At 52.5% G+C, this 18,829-nt stretch overlaps 1 protein-coding gene across 13 annotated transcripts in view; it reads right to left on the reverse strand.

The window, feature by feature from the left end:
• Nucleotides 1–18,829, reverse strand: part of Col13a1 (collagen type XIII alpha 1 chain) — a 151,433-nt gene that overhangs the window by 76,861 nt on the left and 55,743 nt on the right. For 9 of the 13 annotated variants that reach the window (XM_037199536.1, XM_037199540.1, XM_037199537.1 and 6 more), the window contains exons 3-7: nt 16,347–16,354; nt 10,074–10,100; nt 7,100–7,135; nt 3,736–3,762; nt 1,509–1,559 (exon numbers count right to left, since the gene is read on the reverse strand). In XM_037199536.1, coding sequence (XP_037055431.1) covers nt 1,509–1,559; nt 3,736–3,762; nt 7,100–7,135; nt 10,074–10,100; nt 16,347–16,354 — 149 coding nt within the window. The remainder of the gene's footprint in view (nt 1–1,508; nt 1,560–3,735; nt 3,763–7,099; nt 7,136–10,073; nt 10,101–16,346; nt 16,355–18,829) is intronic. The other 4 variants (XM_037199541.1, XM_037199533.1, XM_037199539.1 and 1 more) reach the window with 2 other exon arrangements.

The following is an 18,829-nucleotide window of genomic DNA, read 5'->3' on the forward strand; positions in this document are numbered from 1 at the left end:
CCTAAGGCTTGCCTACTTGACCTCAGCTCTTAATGTCAAGCAGACCTTTTGTCTGCCTGTCTCCTGCTTCCACAGCCTGGTGCAGCAGGGGCAGCTGAGGGGTAGCTTGGTGTCTGGAAAGGACTCAGTCAGGGTGGCCTGGCCTTCTGGCTGATGATCAGTGGCCACTGTCAGAGGACTCTGGGCATGGTCAGGACACCATGTTGTCACAGATCCAATGCAGGCACCCACAAGGACCGTCCTCTTCCCCTCAAGGTGAAGGTCCTTTATGTACAGCGAGCTACACTTGGAGCCGGAAGGGGCTGCTGGGACAAAATTGCACTTATCACTTATGAGCCTGGTAATCGGTGTGGGCACGAGATTCTCAGGTTCCTCCTGTGATGTGTTGGGGTGTGGGGGGCAAGAACACCTCCTGCCTGTTCTGGAGGCCTAGCGTGTGGTTAGTGCCCATCACTAATCATGCTCCTCTACTCCAGTGGGGTGCAACCCTTTTGGGGGTCACATCCCAGATATCCCTCATATCAGATATTTGCATTACTAGTCACAACAGTAGCAAGATTACAGTTATGAAGTAGCAAGGAAATAATGTTATGGTTGGGGCTCACTACACCATGAAGAACTGTATGAAAGGGTTGCAGCGTTAGGAAGGTTGGGAACCGCTGGTCTTCCCGCTACCCCACTCTCTCTCCCTGTATTCCCTGTACCCCCTGCTCCCCCATCAGATGACAGGTTCCTCATGTTCCTCGTCAGGGAAAGGGAGGTCCGTGACCACACAGGACCCTGGCCAAACCCCTTCTCCTCTATGGGCCTGTTTCCTCTTCAGAGAGGCTGCGTGAGACTAGGCTGAATTCCTGCCTCCTCCCTGACACTGGTTCCACTGAAGCAGTGTGAGTAGGTCTTGGGGTCCCACTCCCCCTCTTCCCCCCCAAAGCTGTGTCATCTTGCTTGAATCCATCACCCGCATGCCAGGCAGTTCCTAAGGAAGCACGTCAGAGGGAAGCCGGGAGGTGCTAGCTGCCTCCCCGGACCTGGTACTGACAGCGAGGAGGAGGCTTGGCATGTGGAAGGTGGGTTGGGGCCCCATTAGAACCAGGAGTGGGTGCCGGGGCCAGTGAACCTGGACTGTGTCATCTGATCCTGGTTTCAGGAAGTGGAGATCAGTTCCAGAGAAAGCCGGGACACCCACTCAGGGCAGGCAGCGCTTTTCTGCTTTTTCCTCATGTAAACAACAGCAACCACCTCTCCTGCCTCCCAGCTGCTGGAGTTTTGTGGCTGAGAGGCTAGGCCCGGGGAGCCCTCCGGGGAGGCAGTAATTTAGGTATATTTAGTCAGCCCACTTTCTTTAACATCAACAGCAATACTTGAAGACCAGCAGGGCTGACCACACCGCATGCGATGGCCACACCCAGAGGCCTGCGCCGAGGCTCACCCTCCCCCCCCCCAAAAAAAAGCTCTTTCCATTAGCTCTCCCGACCTCCACACCCCGCAAAAGAACAGCAACAACTTACAGGGGGGCCTCGAGGCCCGACGATGGACATGCCGGCGTCTCCAGGGGCACCCTGTGGGGAGACAGAGGGTGTGTGGAAGGGTAGACAGGGAGGAGAGTGGTGGGAAAAGGATGCAAAAAGGGGATGGGTATTGGGGAGCTGGCATCTGGGAGAGGGGATGCCAACCCCATAGACCGAAGGGAGGCCAGAGATCGGTTGGAAATGAGGAGCCCAAAGACGATCATTAGAACATCCCAGAGGAGCTGCGGAGGGCCGTAGGAAGCAGCAGACACGGAGAGACATGGGTGGGACAGGACAACGGGCTTGGCGAGTGCAGAGAGCAGGATCCATGACATCCAGGGCAGGAGACACAGGGAAAGGGGGTTCGGCACTGACATTCCACCCATTTCACCTGGCAGCACACGCCACGATTGTTAAACGGGAATTATGAGAACGGAGGGTCAAGGCATACAATACCCTGGCTCTACGGGCCCAGCAGCCTTGGGTCCAAAGGCTGATTGTCCCAGGGAATGCCTGTGGTGGCTGTGCCCAGTGCTGAGCCCCTCCGGCATGTCCCGGAGCTCCTTGGCTGGGAGCCCTGGGTGCTATCACAGGTGGTTGAGCCAGCTGGGTAAATACAGGGTGTGTATGTGTAGGGGTCCCCACCAGGAGTCCATAGCCAAGGCAGGAGGGGAAGGAAAAAGGCCAGAGCCCTGAGTTAGAGTCATGGCAGCCTGCCGAGCTCACACGATCCCCCTGAGTACTGGAGCTCGGAATGTTCTGCAGCCCTTGTGGGGAAGGGTCCGAAATGCATTTCGTTCAATGTCCTGCCTCACAAACAGGTAGCAGTGATCTCAAGCCAGTAACTGTAGCCTTGGTGGACACGGCTTAGGGCAAAATGCATGCTTTGAAGGGAAACCCTGCTCCTTAGCAGCTGTGGGACAAGCTAATTTGGGACAAGCTAATTTCTCTGTTCATTTCCCAAACTATGGCAGAGAAAACATCACCTAGCATGTAGGCGGGATATGGACACTTCATGGGATAATACTGGAAAGTTTAAAAGCGCCATGTGGTCCGAGGAAGGGGCTGTGTCTGTCTCTCCTTGGCAGTTTCACCCCCTGATAGGATGGGACCAATAGTTTTGTTCCATTTGGAAGACCGCCCAGCCCTATGGCCAGTAGCCTCTCAGTCTTGGAGTCACAGCATCCAGGGCTCCTCTCCAGCTCTGTCACCTTCTAGCCATGTGGCCATGAGCACGCAACTTTTCTTCTCAGTGCCTAGTGCACAGAGAAATAGTAAAGTTTCCATAAGGGCTGTCAGCCTTAGCCCGGCGGATAGAAACAAGAACACTTCACAACATGAGGAGCCTGGAGTGTGCCAGACGCTGGAGCAACTACTAATGTTAGCATTTGTTGTTACTTTGGGGATAGGATACTCTGTTGCAGAAACAGTGGGGGGGGGGCAGGACAGTGAGGAGGGGACAGTGAGGGGGGAATCTCATGCCTGTAATCCCAGTTCTCAGCAAGCAGGAGCACCAGGTAGGAAGACCATTATCCATTATAAGTTTTCAGGTCAGCTTGGGCTACATGGTGAGTTCTAGCCTAGCCTGGGCTACAAGTCAAACTCTGTCTTAAAAGGGGGGCGGGGAGGCAGAACAAAAAAAAAAAAGCCCCACAATACTGACGTGTCCAGTGTCAGCAAGGACGGAAGAAAAGCTGAGGACCAGGAAACCCAGGTTCTTGTCCCTGGTCATGTTGGCTGCTGGGGACACTGGACAAACCTCAGTCTTTCCCTGGATCTTCCTTTCTCCTCTGATTGGATAGATTATGGTCTGAAATTTTCAGAATCCACCAGGCTGCTATTTCAGAATGTCCTACCCTCACCCCGCAGACCTCCCCACCCCCTATCCCCGCTACCCAGAGACTTCTGGCTTCCCAGGCAGGGTGAGGGGTTCTTTCTGTGACCCTGAGGTCCTCCTGGGCAGTCCGAGCTACACAACAGTGACAAGCCAGTCTCCTTTCCTTGAGGGTGGGTGACAGTCCACAGCTAGGAATCAGAGCAATGGGATCCATCACACGTGGTTAAGGCAAATAGGGGCAGACTCACTGAACTGGGACAGCTGGAGCCCTGCCCAGGAATCCGGGGGCTCCCAGGGCTCCACACCAGGGTGTGGGGGACGTCAGCCTCAAAGCCTCCCAGTAAGAGACAAGGCTGGGGGATAAAGGTGAAGGGGGCAGCAAGGACTCACCTTCTCTCCTGGTTGACCTTTGACACCCTGGGCAGGCCGCCCCACGAAACACAGGGCAAGGGGTAGAAAAGGGGGGGGGGAGAGAAAAAAAGATGAGAGACAGACAAGGGCACAAGAATCCGTGTTAATGGCGCAGCAACTGAAAAAAAAAATCACTGTGAAATAAGAAACACAGCACAACAGAACACAGATGCAGACACGCGACGGCCATCTCAGCCAGAAGCGCGGCCAGCTGCTCTACATCACCAGGAGAGAAACAGGGGACCCTGTCCAAGTGCTGCGTGCACGTGTGAGCGAGCGAGTGAGTGAGTGAGTGAGTGAGCGAGTGAATGAGCGAGCGTGACCCAGGCAGAGGGACAGAGAGAAAGAGAAACCCAACACAGTCAGAAAAATCTCCCTGGGTAGCCCAGGTCCAATAGGCTATGGCCAGGGCCTGTGATCACGGACCCCAGGAGCTCTGAAGGTCCCTCTGAGCACCAAGTACAAAGCCCTGCTGTATTTACTCTGTACTTAACAGAAGTAAGACTAGGGCCCTTAGGGCTACACATGCCAAGTAGAGGGAAAGCTAGAGACATGTGGGTGCTGGGGTGGGGGCGGGGGCGGGGGGGGGGTTAGGGGAGTAGGGAGGGGCAGAAGGTGGCTACCAGGCCTGAGTGGCTCAGGCCTATAATCCCAACCATCTGGAGACTGAAGCAGGAAAGGCCTGCCTGAACTAGAGAGTGAGTTCAAGGCCAGCTAGGGCCAACTCTGTGAGATCCTGTCTCAAAGATAAAGTCTAAAGAGGGCAGAGGATTGAACTCAGTAGGAGGATGGATGCTTGCCTCATAAGCTCAAAGCCCTACATTCAATCACCAGTACTGCCAAATAATAATAATAATAATAATAATAATAATAATAATAATAATAATGGCGGCATTGGTAGGAAGCGGGAGACACAAATTCTACGAGGATGGAGGGTGAGTTGGTAGACAAAGAAAGCTGAATACCCAGCCAGGGGTCCCTTGTCATCGCAGTGGCCAATGGAGAGGCAGCTTCAATCTACCCAGCTCTAAACTGGCCAGGGGCGCCACTTCTGGTGAAGTACGGGAATGACCCAGGAATTTCACACCTACTGGTCACTGGACACTTCAGTCCTTATCAAGTGGCTTATGCCAGGACCCCTAGTGAGCAGCCAAATGGGCCATCCTACATTTAAAATAGCACCAGCCGGTGAGGAGCTCCAAAGTGGCTGGAAAGCTTTGCCCAGGAGGTGGGAGGCTTCCGGTGGCTCCCCTACCTCTTCCCATTGCCACCACACAGGAAGCACTGGTGGTGGGGGCGGGGGGGGGGGCGGCGCGGGCGAGAAGGAGTGGCGGAAGTACATTTTGCACTCAGCGGGGGACTTCCTGCAGGTCAGCTGCTGCACCCAAGGGGAAAAGCTCCTAACACTGACCTAACTGACTTTGTGCGCTTCCTGGGTAGATTTTACCCATCCAATGGCATCTATCTTTAAGGCTGTGTTTCACTTCCGGGTACTCAACACAATGACTTGCAGAAGGATTGAAGGGTAATGTCTCATCTCTGGATGGGATCTGGTGACAGCGCATACAGACCCACTGTCAAATGGGTAGACCGATGGAGCGGAACCATAGGGCAGGCACAATGCCCAGTGTCCTGGTTCAGAACCAGTGTGAGGGCTCCATGGAGGGGGCCAGGACTCCCACACTCTGACAGGTCTCGGTAGCCCTTATGATACTAAAGAATGGCACAAGGCTGTTTGTACACACTGAATGTTTTTCCACTCTTCAAGGTACCAAGCATTGTTGAGAGTGAGTGTGGGGGGTGGGGGTGGGGGTGGGGGTGGGGTGAGGGAGCACTGGGCAAGAGCTTTGAAGTTTTTGAGGTCCCCACGAGCTATCACTCTGGGAAACCCTATGCTAAGAACCTGGTCAATGTTGGGCAAAATGACATCAACTAATGCGAGCCCCAGCACCATGGAGGTGGCCTCACAGCTCGGGCCGCATGGAGCACCTGTACTGAACCCTGGAATGTTCCAGGCCTCTGAGGCATCAGTTTAAGGCCAGCCCTTCCTTTCAGTTGTGATATTATGAGTGGACTGCCAGGATCAAGGGCCCAAATTTCGAGCCTGGTTGCCTGCATTCAAGTACCTGCTTACTCACTTCCTAGTGCAGAATCTTGAGATCTTTACCTTCCAAGCCTTGGCTCTCTTATCCCGAGTACTGGGGGTGGGGTGGAAATTGTGCCTCTCAGCATGCCGTTCTTTTGAGGACTGAATGAGCTGATATGTGAAGGCTCTTCGGTTTGGTTCAATACCTCAATGTGATGTCAGTACTAGCAAGAGTGACCTAAGCCTGGGGTGCCCCAAATCCATGCTTGCTCCAGCCATGCAGATTCACACACAGAGATGTCACAGTCATGCTTGAGGCCAATCCCGTCACAGAGACGAGAGTCACAGGCAAAGCCAGCATGTGGCAGCGGGAGCATGCTGGAGGTGAAGGCTGGTGGTGGTGGGTAGTCAGCAGTCAGATGAGGAGGGCAGCCCCGACTAGATCCATGTCCTGGCTACATCCTGATGTGGGCATGCCCTTCGCCCGCTCAGGCTTCTGGGTTTCTAGGCCCTGGAGATCTTCATCCTGAGGCTGACAGGACAATCCAGGGGCCAGGGATTCAAGGCCTGGATTCAGCCCTTCTCATGTCTTCTGACCAACCACTCTTGTGTCCCCTGAACGCTTTCCTCACTTCTTTTCACAAAGGAAACAGGAACTGTATCACTACTTCAGAGTGTAGCGCCCATCCACGGAGGGCGCTCGTGGGAGACGGTGGCGGCTCTGGGGATGGTTGCGGGGGCAGCTGGTGCCTTGGGGTACTCAGCTCTCACTCCATCCCCCCCTGTGTGTTCAGCGACTTTCTTGTATTTTTCTCTCTGCTGTCCAGTGTTCTGCAGAGTACCAAGTCCCTGCGTCTCCAAGGACACATTCCAACAAGCCCTCAGTAGGTGGCAGAAACCCTGGCTGGCATTGGGACCTTAAGTACTACAGCCCAGTGAGAAATTAAAAGCAATGGTTTGCATTAAATAGAACAAGTGTAACAATATTTCCTAAGAGGTTTGGGCAGATGTGATCTCTCTTGAAATATCGGACTCTAGGAACTGAAGTTGTGTGTTGCAGATGAACCGCAAGATGCTGTTTTTTTTTTTTTTTTTTTTTTTAACAGACTGGAGACTGGAATAAAATATCTTCCCCTCTCCTTCCTTGGCCTTGCTGAAGTTGCCCTGGGCAGCATTTCACCATGCATGGAGGACAAAGCCAGCATGGAGAAGCAAGCAATGGCCACCCCGCAAGCAGGGGCATGTGGGCCAACTCACCACACGTCCAGGCATCCCAATGGCACCCTTGTTCCCCTGATGAAGGAGGTGGAAACAGTCAATGTGGTTGCCACCCGCCAGAGAGTCCCATGCGCTGTGCAGGCGTGGCTTGGAGGCACAGCTAGGCAGCTTTGTTGGGGCAGCTGGGGCAACATCTGGAGTGGCACCAAGTGTCACGTGGATGTCGTGGATGAACTTTGCAGGAAACCTCACTAACTAGTGTTGGGACCTCCATGCCTCGATGGAGCCAGACTTCTCATCTCTCACCTATGGTTTTCTGCACTCAAGCATGGTGCTACAGAATAAAGGTTACAGCCAGGGGAGGTCATCAGCCTGGGCCTCAGTGTCCCTAGGTGTCTCCAAGGCCCTTTCTCCCTTAGGCTTGTGTTGTGGCAGCCCATCAGTGATAGCCAAAATGGGCCTAGGAGTCATCATCTTTGACTTGAAGGCACAGAGCAAGGACAAATGACTTCCCTATGTCTGTCTGCCAGAGGCGGGGGGAGGGGGGGGGGTGGGGAGCAACGCCCATGCTCCCCGGCTTCTCCTTCTCCTGCTCTGGTGTCATACCCTGCCCCCTCTTCTCGAAGGCTGCTCCAGCATGTGGATCCACATGCTTTGTTTTGTAGCCAGGGTTACATCCTCTGGCTCTGGAAATCTGCTTACAAAGTTTCATGCGTCCCCCTTTCAGTAGAAAAATCTTTTTTTGTAATCATAGGCGTGCAGACATCATAAAAATCTGGGGTGGGGCCTCAAAGGATGAGGAGCAACGGGGTATAGAAGATGATGTCCAGGATCCTGGACAGAAGATTGCCCTGAAATCTCCCTAGGGGTGTGTGTACGTGTGTTGGGGGGGTGCATTCTGAGGTGACTCTGGATCTGTTGATCCCTAAGAGGCAACCACAGAGGCAAAATGCCTCAAGGGACAAGCGGCATCCCAAGACATGTGTGGGACGCACAAGAAACGCCGTCAGTTCCTGTTAGGCTTACATTGTCAAGATCAAGGGCATCTATGAGCAAAGCATTCTGCCTTTGCTAAGAATGGCACAGTGCTGGTTGTAAGCACCGACTGTTTCCCCGTCCTCCCTGAGCACCAGCCTTACTGAGTGGGAGATGGGGGGGTGACAGCTTTGAGGCTGCTGAGGTCCCTGTGAGATGCTCCTGCCTTATGCCAAGAACCTGACATCTGGTGAATGCTGGGCAAAATGACGTGGGCTAAATAAAGCGGAAGCCCACAGCACCATGGTTCTGTATGCACGTTTACTCTTCCTGTCCTTTATGTCTTAATAAAGGGCCAGCACGGGTGCACCTGCTAGCAGGTCACCTCACGGCCCTTGGCATGTAAGGTCAGACCCTCAACCAGCGGATCTGCCCCTCCTACCAAGGCCACGCCAGGCCCGTGCCTGTTGTCCGCTCTGACGGACGAAGACGACCTCACAGTCCATTCACCATTTTAAAGCTTGGACTTTTGAATGATATTCCAGGGTGTGTGTGGGTCTTGGATTATTTTTCCTTTCTTTTTGGAAAATAATGTTCTTTGCAGCCCTGGCCATAAAATGCTTGGGTAAGGGACAAGCATGGAAAGGCCAGTGGCTGGAAATTCGGCAGTGTCCCTGCTCTGAGGATCGCCCCCTAAATGCCTTTTAAAGGTGGATGTTGTAAGAGGGAAAAAAAAAAGCCCATCCACATTCCTCTCAGTCACCTGACCATCCCCCTGCTTAGATTTCACTGGACTGAGTCACTTGCATCCCTGGGAGAATCTCAGCACTTGACTAACAAAGTTATTGGCCATAGATTCTAGAAGCCTGTTGAATAAGTCAAAAGGCTATAGTAGAATTCACATCCAGAAGGTTCTAGAATCCAATGGAAGTGGCCTTTAGCCAAGGGAGACTGGGAAGACAGGTATCAAAGGTACCCCTGTAAGCCCTCCTCCCCTGAATCCCTTGTATATATACTCTGCCTAGATGCCTCCTCCATGCCACACTCCCAAAGCCATCCATGCCTTTCCTTAACCCCCTAGACGGCTACAGCATCTTGTCTGAGCCACTTCCTGCTCCATAGCCCACGGTATCCATGTCCAGTCCTCATCTCATTTACCGAAGCAGACAAATCTCTTAGGAGACTTTAAAGATGGCGCTCCAATAAGTTAGTCGTGGGCCACAAGGAAGCACAGTGCTCAGGGGGGTGTGATAACCCATTAACAATCTGCTATTGGGAAACTCGGCCTGGTTGACCGCTGCGCGCCTCCTCCTGAGCCTGAGCCTTTGTCTTCCCATCAGTGACATGGATTGGGGAAGACTCACTTCTCCGAGCTGATACTGTTTTTCTCTGACTTATCAGGCGATCGAGGCTGGGGATGCTCAGAATGCCCGGGACCTATTAAAGCGCCAGGAAGTGATGGCTAGTCACATGACTTCTACCCACTGTTGTCCAAAGTCTCTGTGGTTACTCAGCCTTCTTATGGCAACTGGGGAGGAACAAAGGACTGGGGAGTCCACCTTTCACCAGAGGGCGGCAGGAAGACTAGAACAGTAATTTGAATGTCATCTACCACGAAAGAGGGTGGGAATGAGCCAGGGACTGGCCACTTGTTCCAGTCCCCCATTACGAAACTCTCTATCTTGACAACAGCTCCTGGGTTGGGAGGGTCTGCTGCTGGGCCTGCCTGCTAACACCTCAGGAGGGTTGCCAGGACTTGTAGCCATAGGCCCCAGGTAATCTCCAGTGTACCAAAGTAGAGGGCATGGGTGTGGTTTTGCCCTCGGCCACAGATTAAAGACTCCGGAGGGAGGTCGCACTCAGAGAACTGTGAGGAGAACTTGCCCCCCAAGCCAGCCAGTCAAGGGACCGAGAAAGACTGAGTGACGGCTCCGGGGTGTGGCTCAGTGCGAGCGTGCCTGAAGTATGCCAGGGCACAGGCTCTATCCCCAGCGCCCACATGAAAAGGAGGCAGAGAGAGAAGAAATGAGTTACTTACTGGGAGTCCAGGTCTTCCAGTGGGGCCCTGAAATAAAGAGGTGGAGAGTGAACTTGACAGAGGTGGGAATTATGAATAGTCGATGGGGTAACATGGCCCCAATCAGCTGTGACCCCAGGGGAGTCCCCTGTACCCTAGGGGCTTTTTAGTTTGTTATCAAGACAGGGATGGGGCTTCCTTTCTGTCATCTATCCATCCATCCATCCATCCATCCATCCATCCACAAAGCCAAATAACCAGGACCTCCTCCTATATGCCAGGCTCAGGACTAGGACAGCAAACAGAAAGATGATCCGTCCCTTCCCGTGACTCAAGGGTCACTGGGGTTTCGCCTCTCACTAGCACGCTGCTGCCTCTGAACCCTTCTCTCTGGCTCCCTGTGGTACTCTGGGCACCATTTCTGCCCACTGGCCCTGACCAGGAAAGGGTAGGGATGAGAGGTAATCAGGACTCCCTGTTCCCTGTTCCACCACACAGGAGAAGGCACAGGTAGGGCAGAGCCTGCCATCTGCTCGGATGCCCCTGGTGCACGGGCCACATCTATAGCAATGGTGTGGGGCCAGAGATGGGGGGGGGGGACCCGCAGAGGATCGTGAGGGAGACAGTGGGACTTCTTTGATGCGTGAGACTACATAAGATCACCAACTCCGGGATGGGTCGGCACTGGGGTGGGGGGCGGGGACTCTTCAGCCTTCCTGCTTCCCTGAACCCAACGGACAAAAGTCTCCACAATGTGAAGAAGAGAAGAACACCAGCTAGGCGTATGTCAGCCTAGAGTCATCCTGGCACCTGGGAGGTTGAGGCAGGAAGATGATGAAGTCTAGGCCAGCATGGACCACAGAGTAAGACTCTCTCTCAAAATAAGTAAATATATAAATAAATAGAAATTATCCAAAAATATCCTATCAATTATACTTCCAACCATAGCAATACATACAGGAAATCTCTGAGAAACCCACAAAATCCAGAGAGTGGCTGGACCCTGACCTCAGATAGGTTTGACCCAGAAGGTACTGTACTATACTGATAGCTGCCTTCTGCCAAGAGGGGGCAGACTCCTGAGATGCTCTCAGGAGCTAAACCTGCGTGGAGGAGTAGGAGTGATATTGTGAAAAGGGCCGTTCTACCAAAAGCAATCTATAGATTCAATGCAATCCCAACGAAAACACCAATACAGTTCTTTACAGAAACTGAAAAATCAGTCTTCAACTTTATGTAGAAACGCGCACACACACACACACACACACACACACACACACACAAAACCCAAACCAACCAACCAAGCAGGGTAGCTAAAACAATCCTGAACGATAGGAGAACTGCAGGAGGGCCACCATCCTAGACTCAGGTTGTGTTGCAGAGCTACAGAAATAAAACCAGCATGGGACTGGCATGAAGGCAGACATGTGGACAATGGAGTTGAGTTGATCAATGGAACTGAACTGAAGACCCAGACACAATGTCACGCACCTATGGACACCTGATTTTTTGACAAAGAAGTAAAAAATAACCATTGGAGAAGACAGCCTCTTCAATAAATGATGCCAGTTATACTGGATGACTGTGTGTAGAAGAATGAAAATAGATCCATGTCTCTCACTCTGCACAAAACTCAACTCCAAATGCATCAAGGGTTTCAACAGAAGACCAGCTACCCTGAGTCTGATATAAGATTAAGATCAAGAGTTAATGAATGGGACCTAAAAAGCTGAAAAGTTTCTATATGGCAAAGGACACTGTCATTCGGGGAAAGCAACAGCCTACAGAGTGGGAAGAGATCTTTAACAACTGTACATCTGATAGAAGGTTAGTATCTGAAATACATAAAGAACAACAACAACAGCAACAAAAACTCTGCAGTCGCTCCTTAAAATAGAAATACACACGAAAAGAAGGTAAACAGAGTCACCAAATAGGGGAGCCAGTACCTCAACTCGACATCTTATGCCACCAAATAAAACCTCCAGTCTAGGCATGACTTATACATTATTGAGTTGTTGGCCAACGGGGCCCCATGGGAATGCCCACACATCACAAGCTATTGCCAAGGCTGTCAGTTGCTTGCCCCAACCTGATGGTCAGGGCCTGTTGCCGGAGAGAGCACCGACTTATGCCAGTGAACACAGAGAAGTCAAGCTGGCGCCTCACTAGAACCTTCACCCTAGTGACTAGCGTTCATGGTCCCGGAAGGTACCCTGCACATCACCAGAGAAGAAAGGTGAAGTCAATGCAGCTATAAACCCTGTCACCTACATCAGCAACCTGCCTGAAAGATAACACTTGTGTAGTCGTGGCTCAAACACTGTGGGAGTAACCAACCACTTTTGGACTGGATTTAAGACCCACTCCATGAGTGGGAACACCTAACACTGCTCAGGTGGCCCCAAACCTGAGACTAGGGAGGTCATGGGTCTAGGGGAGAACCCACTATTATTCTGATAAAGGGATATAGCAATGAAATGGCACACTGCTACACCCATAGATCAGGGCCTTGCCCAACCCACGTCAGAGAAGCTGCTTCTTGAAGTAGTTGGTAACTAACACAGAGACCCACAAGTGGACAGTCTGCATCGAGTGAGAGCCTCTGGAGGACTCAGTCCTAAGTGGGGATGACTTCACTGAGCTCCTACCCTCAAGGCCTGGGAGTCTGTAGAGAAGAGGGGACAGAAAGGGCCAGAGGTAATGGGTGGCTCCAAGGGAACAATGTCCTCCTGACACAACAGGACTGATGCGTGTGAACTCACAGAGACTGTGGCAGCACACACCGGACCTGCACAGGTTCAAGCCAGATGGGGTCCCAGGACTGAGGCGGGAAGTAGACACAGGGTCCCACCCCTAACCAAGAAGCCATCTGCAACTGGCTTCTTGATACCCAATGGCAAAGGGAAGATCAGATTTTCTCCAGTGGGGTATCGCTGGGTCTATCAATCATGCTTTAGCACAGGCCCCATGCCCAGGAGTTCTTGGCCCACACAAAACAAACTCAAAGGCATTTTTGTGGACCTTTTGTTTCATTTTGCTTTGTTTAGGCATTTTTATTTTTTCCTCTTGTGGGTTTTTTGCTTGTTTGATTTTCGTTTTTGTGGGTTTTTTGTATGTGTTTTTTGCTTGTTTTTGTTCCTTGTTTGTTTTTGAAAGTGAGTGAGAGAGAAAAGAACATAAATTCAGGTGGGGAGGGCAGTGGGGAGGATCTGGGAGGAATTAGGGGAGGGGAAACACAAGATAAAGGGTATGGAAAAAAAAGCTTTTCAATTAAAAAAAAAAAAAATGAGCTGAGCCTGAGCCCTGGCCCACGGGGTGGGGCCCAGCACAGGTGGAGATGTTTCGGTAGCAGAGATAGAATCTTCTGGAACAGGAGCAAGAGCTGCGTAGCCAGCCCACCTGTGCTCAGTCTTGGCTCTGCACTTTCAGTGTGAGTGATGAGGATGACCGGAAGTCCAAGGCGCCTTCCGTTTTCTCAGCCCGACAACGGGAGAACTGAGTAAGCACCTGTCTTTACGATGAGATAAACTAGTGTAACACTGAACTCAGGGACTTGTATACAGCAAGTGCTAAGCAAATACTAGCACGAGCCATTTATTAGACCCCATTATTAGGTGAGGACAAGTGGGTGAAGCACAGGACCACGGAAAGCCACCTTTCACTAAGTGTCCAATGCCTTCCTACCTAACTGTAGACTGAGTTTTTGAAAAAACAAAAAACAAAAACAAAAAACTGATTTCCCCTTTTGCATGGGCCAACAGGGAGCTCAAATCCCAGTTTTTCTGCCTCTCCTGTTCAGTTCCCCACCCCTGTTTCCTTGCCTTGTTTGTTCCAGTTGGCTTTCTATTGCAGTAAATACCATGACCAAGGGGGGAGGGTTCAGATGTCAGTCCATCGTGAAGTCAGGGCAGGAACTCCAGGCCCATAGAGGGGTTCTGCTCCCTGCCTTGCTCCCCATGGCTTGCTCAGCTTGTTTCCTTATGCAGCCCAGGACTCCCTGCCCAAGGACAGCATCATCCACAGTGGGCTGGGTCCTCTCCCGCACCAATCACTAGTCAAGAAAATAACTTGCCTCCAGGTCAGTCCGATGGAGGTATTTTTTTTTCAACTGAGGAGCTTCTTCCCACATGACCCTAGCTTGTGTCAAATTGACAAAAAAAAAAAAAAACCCAACTAGTACATAGTTTTAAACCCCTCTCTCCCGGAGTGAGGTGGGGTAGAAATAAAGGAAATACATTAATCAACAGGAGTTACAGATTTTTTTTTTAAGCAGAGGGTGCTGTGTGCTCCTATAACTCAAATGATGAGAAAGGGGGGCAGAGGGGAGACAGGCTTCTGCCTTGGACACTGAGGAGGGGCAGAGGGAGAGGCTAATTTGCTACCCTTTGCTAATTCCCGCTGCCACATCAATGCATCCTCCACCGTGTGTGCCAACCTTGTGCCCACAGGAACCTGGGCATCCCCACTGGAGTGCAGAGCCAGCCCCTAAGAGACAGCCCTCAGGGCAGCAGATGGCCATCTGTCCAACCCTCACCTCTGGCCATCAACATCCTTCCTTGCAGGAATCAAAGCACACGGGGCTGAGGAAGTGTGTCCCCGTCCCCCCCCATTCCCCCCCCAATCCCTCTTCGTCCTTCTGTTTTTCAGCCGTGTTAGTCAGAGCTGGGCAAGGACCTGGGGACTCTCCTCTGCGTCAAGCTTAGAAGCACAAAAAACTACCTGGGCCTTGCCCCTTGCTCCAAAGCTCAGACAGGTAGAGACTGTAGGTAGGCACTCATACCCCACTTTGCCAGTCCCCAGAATCCAGGAATGACAGCACCCACTCCGGCTAGGAACGATATGCCAGGCAGGTAGGCACAACTCTGAGGACGCCGAGGTTCTAATGAGGCACCTGGAGTTAATGCCACCTCTGGCGTGTCCTCAGGATGAGGCAGATGTGGACTCTTCGAAAAAAAAAAAGGAAGGGATACATGATCCCATTCCAGCAGGTGGCCTACCATAGTTCCTTTTTAGAAAAAAACCAAATCTAAGTAGCCCAGGCTGGCCTTGAACTCCTTATACAGCTGAGGATGACCTTGAATTTTAGATCTTCCTGTTTCCATCTTCCAAGTGCTGGGATGTATGCTGGGGATTAGACCCAGAGTTCCACGCATGCTAGGCAAGCACTCCAACTCCACCACCTCAGCCACATCCCCAGCCCCCGCCATCTATTTTGGGAGATGGGGGACAGGAATGGCCATTTGATGCCCCTAAACCAGCCATGATAATGCACCTTCCTCCTTCGCTGCTCTGCTATCCGAGTCCTACCAGACAAAGTGGTGGGAGGATTCTTAGGGGTCAGGGGTGGGGGGGGGTGGGATTTCAGCGTAATCACAGAGTATTAAATAACGGTCTCTTTAAGAATCAGGTGCACTGGTTTCACAAATAGGGTACTCTCTTCCTCTGACTTCCACTGGTTCCTCACAGCCCCAAAGCCACCTCCTAGCAACTCAGGAGGGACGGGGAGAGGGTGGGGTAGATTTCAGTGACCTTGAGAGAGATCTGATGTGAAGTGGCTGGGCCCTTTCAGAGCCGGTCCCCAGAGTCCCCCAGTGCCCTCAGGTCTTTTGTAGGGCTATCAAAGACTGTTCCTCAAAGAGCACGTGATTCTGGCTTCGGGCCCTTTACCTTAGGGAGGTGTTTCCTTGAGTTCTTCTCCGGGCATTTGGAAAAGGTCCAGCTCCCTGCCCACCCCTAGGACTAAGGCCCAGGAAGCAGGACATGTGGCCTGTACGGCTATTACCACCACCGGCCTCAGCTGCCCCTCGGGGCCTGGCCAGAATGGGGCTGCCCACGCAGGGGTGTGGATGGCACTGTGGAGTCTCCGTAGCCTGGAGCTGTGCCCTGACCTGCTTTCTGCATGGGACAAAGACATTGGGGGAGGGAGCAGAACCTAGCTGGGTGATCTTCCTTCTTTCTGATAGCTACCACTTCTTTCACCATTGTTATTGGTGTGTGTGTGTGTGTGTGTGTGTGTGTGTGTGTGTGTGTGTGTGTGTGTTTGGAAGGCAGGCCAAGAAAGGGGTAAGCCAGTCTTCTAGAATGAAATGAAGGCTAGAAGGCCAGGGTGGCCACTGTCTAGCCCTGAAGGGATACAGAGTCCTAGATCTTTGTGGGACTTGGGGAAGGACCCCCCCTGGAAGACAGTAGGGGCTGTCAGCGCCCCACCCAGGGCCCTGTTACCATAGACGACACAGGCCTTTGAGACGCGCGCGCGCGCACACACGGGGACCAGCTGCAGCCTGTACTTACAGGAGGTCCTGAAAGAGAGAGAAAAGGACTGGTCAGTGTCACTGCTGCCAGAGGGAGAGGGTGGGGGGGGGGTCACCTTAGAAACAACATCCAAGAATTCTTTGGCAAACGGGTTTCCATCTGGTCTTCAAAGTTCGTCTTTTCCTGGCTCACTCTTGCCGGTGTGATCCATTTCCCCTTTATTTTGTCTCCATGTTTTTTTTATAATTGGATGAGAAATGCAGGGGTCTGGACCCCCGGCTCAGCCCTGAGAGGGGGTCTAGGGGTCCCCACCCTTCACCTTCCTGCCTGTCAAGTTGCGTTCTCAGGGACCTGCCTGTGCGCGTTTATGGTTCAGGTTGCTCCGAGGTGGCCTCCAATGCAAGCGCAGAGAGGTCACAGAAGACGCTGGAGAGACTGATGCTGTTAGTGTGCTCACACTCCTGTAGGCTTTCCCAGGACATGCAATGGAAAACTGGCAACAGGAGCAGGTGTGTGGGGGGGGAGCTCTCCAGCCCTCCCCTCCCAGCCTGATGTCTATTGGCCTGGCCTGGTTTCTGTTAGGCACTGAGTCAGACATCTTGCCCTCCAGGTCTGCCGCCCACTACTGCTTTCCTGACACCCACTTCTCAGTCTGGGGATCAGTCTTCTCTCTCTCTCTCTCTCTCTCTCTCTCTCTCTCTCTCTCTCTCTCTCTCTCTCTCCTCTCTCTGGACTCCCTCCTTCCCTCCCGTCCCTCCCCCTCCATGTTCCCTCCTCCCGCACTGGACTTCAGCAGCAGCCCTGTCTCATTATCAAGAGTTACAAGTTCAAGCATTGTGAGGGTGGGAGCCAAGAGGGCAGGAAAGGAAGTAGTGACAGGAGACTGTCTGAATGGCATTTCTGTAGAAGGGAGCTACGGAGGCAGGGGGGGCACAGCCCCAAGGGGAGGGGTCCCGGCTGCATGTCCCCTTCAGCCCCTGCTGACCTGACCACGTCAGCTTAGAAGCTAGCTGCTTCTGTTGCCTTTCATGCTCTGCCAGCATGGCCGCCCGATGCTTCCCCACAGGTTCCTTACGGCCTCAAAGCCCCTTCCTTCTCCCCTCCCCCCTCTGCCAGTACCATTCTGTGTTTTGGTTCCCATCCAGGAAGAAACAGCCCATCTTGCTGGCCTCTGTCAAGCCATCGTGTCCGGGTGAACAAAATGTTTCAATTAAAAACAACAACCAGAAAAAAGAAAAAAAAAAAAAAAAAAGGTGTAGTGGCTGACTGGGAAGCTCTGGGCCAGATGGCAGGGGTCCAGAACAGGCTGGGGGCAGCGAGGGTCAGGGAGGGAGAGCATCTGGGACCTATTAAGCTGAGGGACAGGAGGATGTCATGCAGAACCTGCAACTATCTCGAAAGCATAGGCTTCCTGGGAAGGCTGTGCCTCCTGGTTGGGGGGGAAAGTATTCAACAATGACAAAATTGGGACTCTGGGGATTTTGGGATGGTTTGGCCATATGAAGGGCAGCTACATGGAGCCTACCGGGTCTGACAGGGCCCAGCTTCCAGTCTGCAAGATTGGGGATGCTCTTGGTGGTACAGGGTGGAGCTCTGGGGGTGGACCTGCCTGCTGTTAGTAAACCAGGAGTGCTTCCGACTCACGTCTACAGCGAGCCTCTCCCTCAGAGTGAGGTTACCATCCGGCACCGCCTCCTGTGCCTCTCTGTAGGACTTCTCCACGGCTCCCAGGGGCTCTGCTTTGCCAAGCTCTCACCACCCCTCAGCCTGTCACTCACAGAGACTTCAGTGAGGAAGAAGCTCCTATGTTGATGCTGTCACAGGATGATGATGATGATGATGATGATGATGGTGTGTGTGTGTGTGTGTGTGTGTGTGTGTGTGTGTGTGTGTGTAGGGGGTTGGCAATGACTGTCACCTTGACAGGACCTAGAGTCACCTAGGAGACCAACCTCCGAGCATGTCTATGAGGAAGTGTCAAGGATTCATCCTCTGCTTCCTGACTACGGACACAGTGTTTCCACCGACAGGAAGGTCCGGTGCCATGCCTTCTGCACCATGATGGACGCTGAGCTCAAAGTGGGAGCCAAAGTAAATGATCCCTTCCTGAAGCTGCTTTTGCTGGGCATTTCGTCACAGCAACAAGATAAATCCCTAGTGCTGGAAGGGAGGAGGAGGTGGCTGAGCGGGTAAAAGCTCTTGCTGCCGATCCTGATGGCCCGAGTTTGATTTCCAGGACCCGTAGGTGGGTGGAGAGAACTGATGTGGAATGGACTCAGAGACAGGACAAGGCTTTGTCTACAACAAACCCTTTTCTATCCATGGGGAAGAGCGCCATCATTCTGACTGATCCTTCTGGAAGATCATGACAGAGCCAACTGTTACCCTCCTCCATGTCGTCCTCTCACCGGCCTGCAGTGGGGACCCCTGGATTTCACACCGGGCCCTTGGCCAGTGCTGTGTTCAATAAACAGCGGATGGGCAGCTGACACTTCTGTAAAGTGAAATGGTGCTGTCGTGTC

This window comes from Peromyscus leucopus, chromosome 16_21, assembly GCF_004664715.2.
Source record: "Peromyscus leucopus breed LL Stock chromosome 16_21, UCI_PerLeu_2.1, whole genome shotgun sequence".
Lineage (NCBI taxonomy): Eukaryota > Metazoa > Chordata > Mammalia > Rodentia > Cricetidae > Peromyscus > Peromyscus leucopus.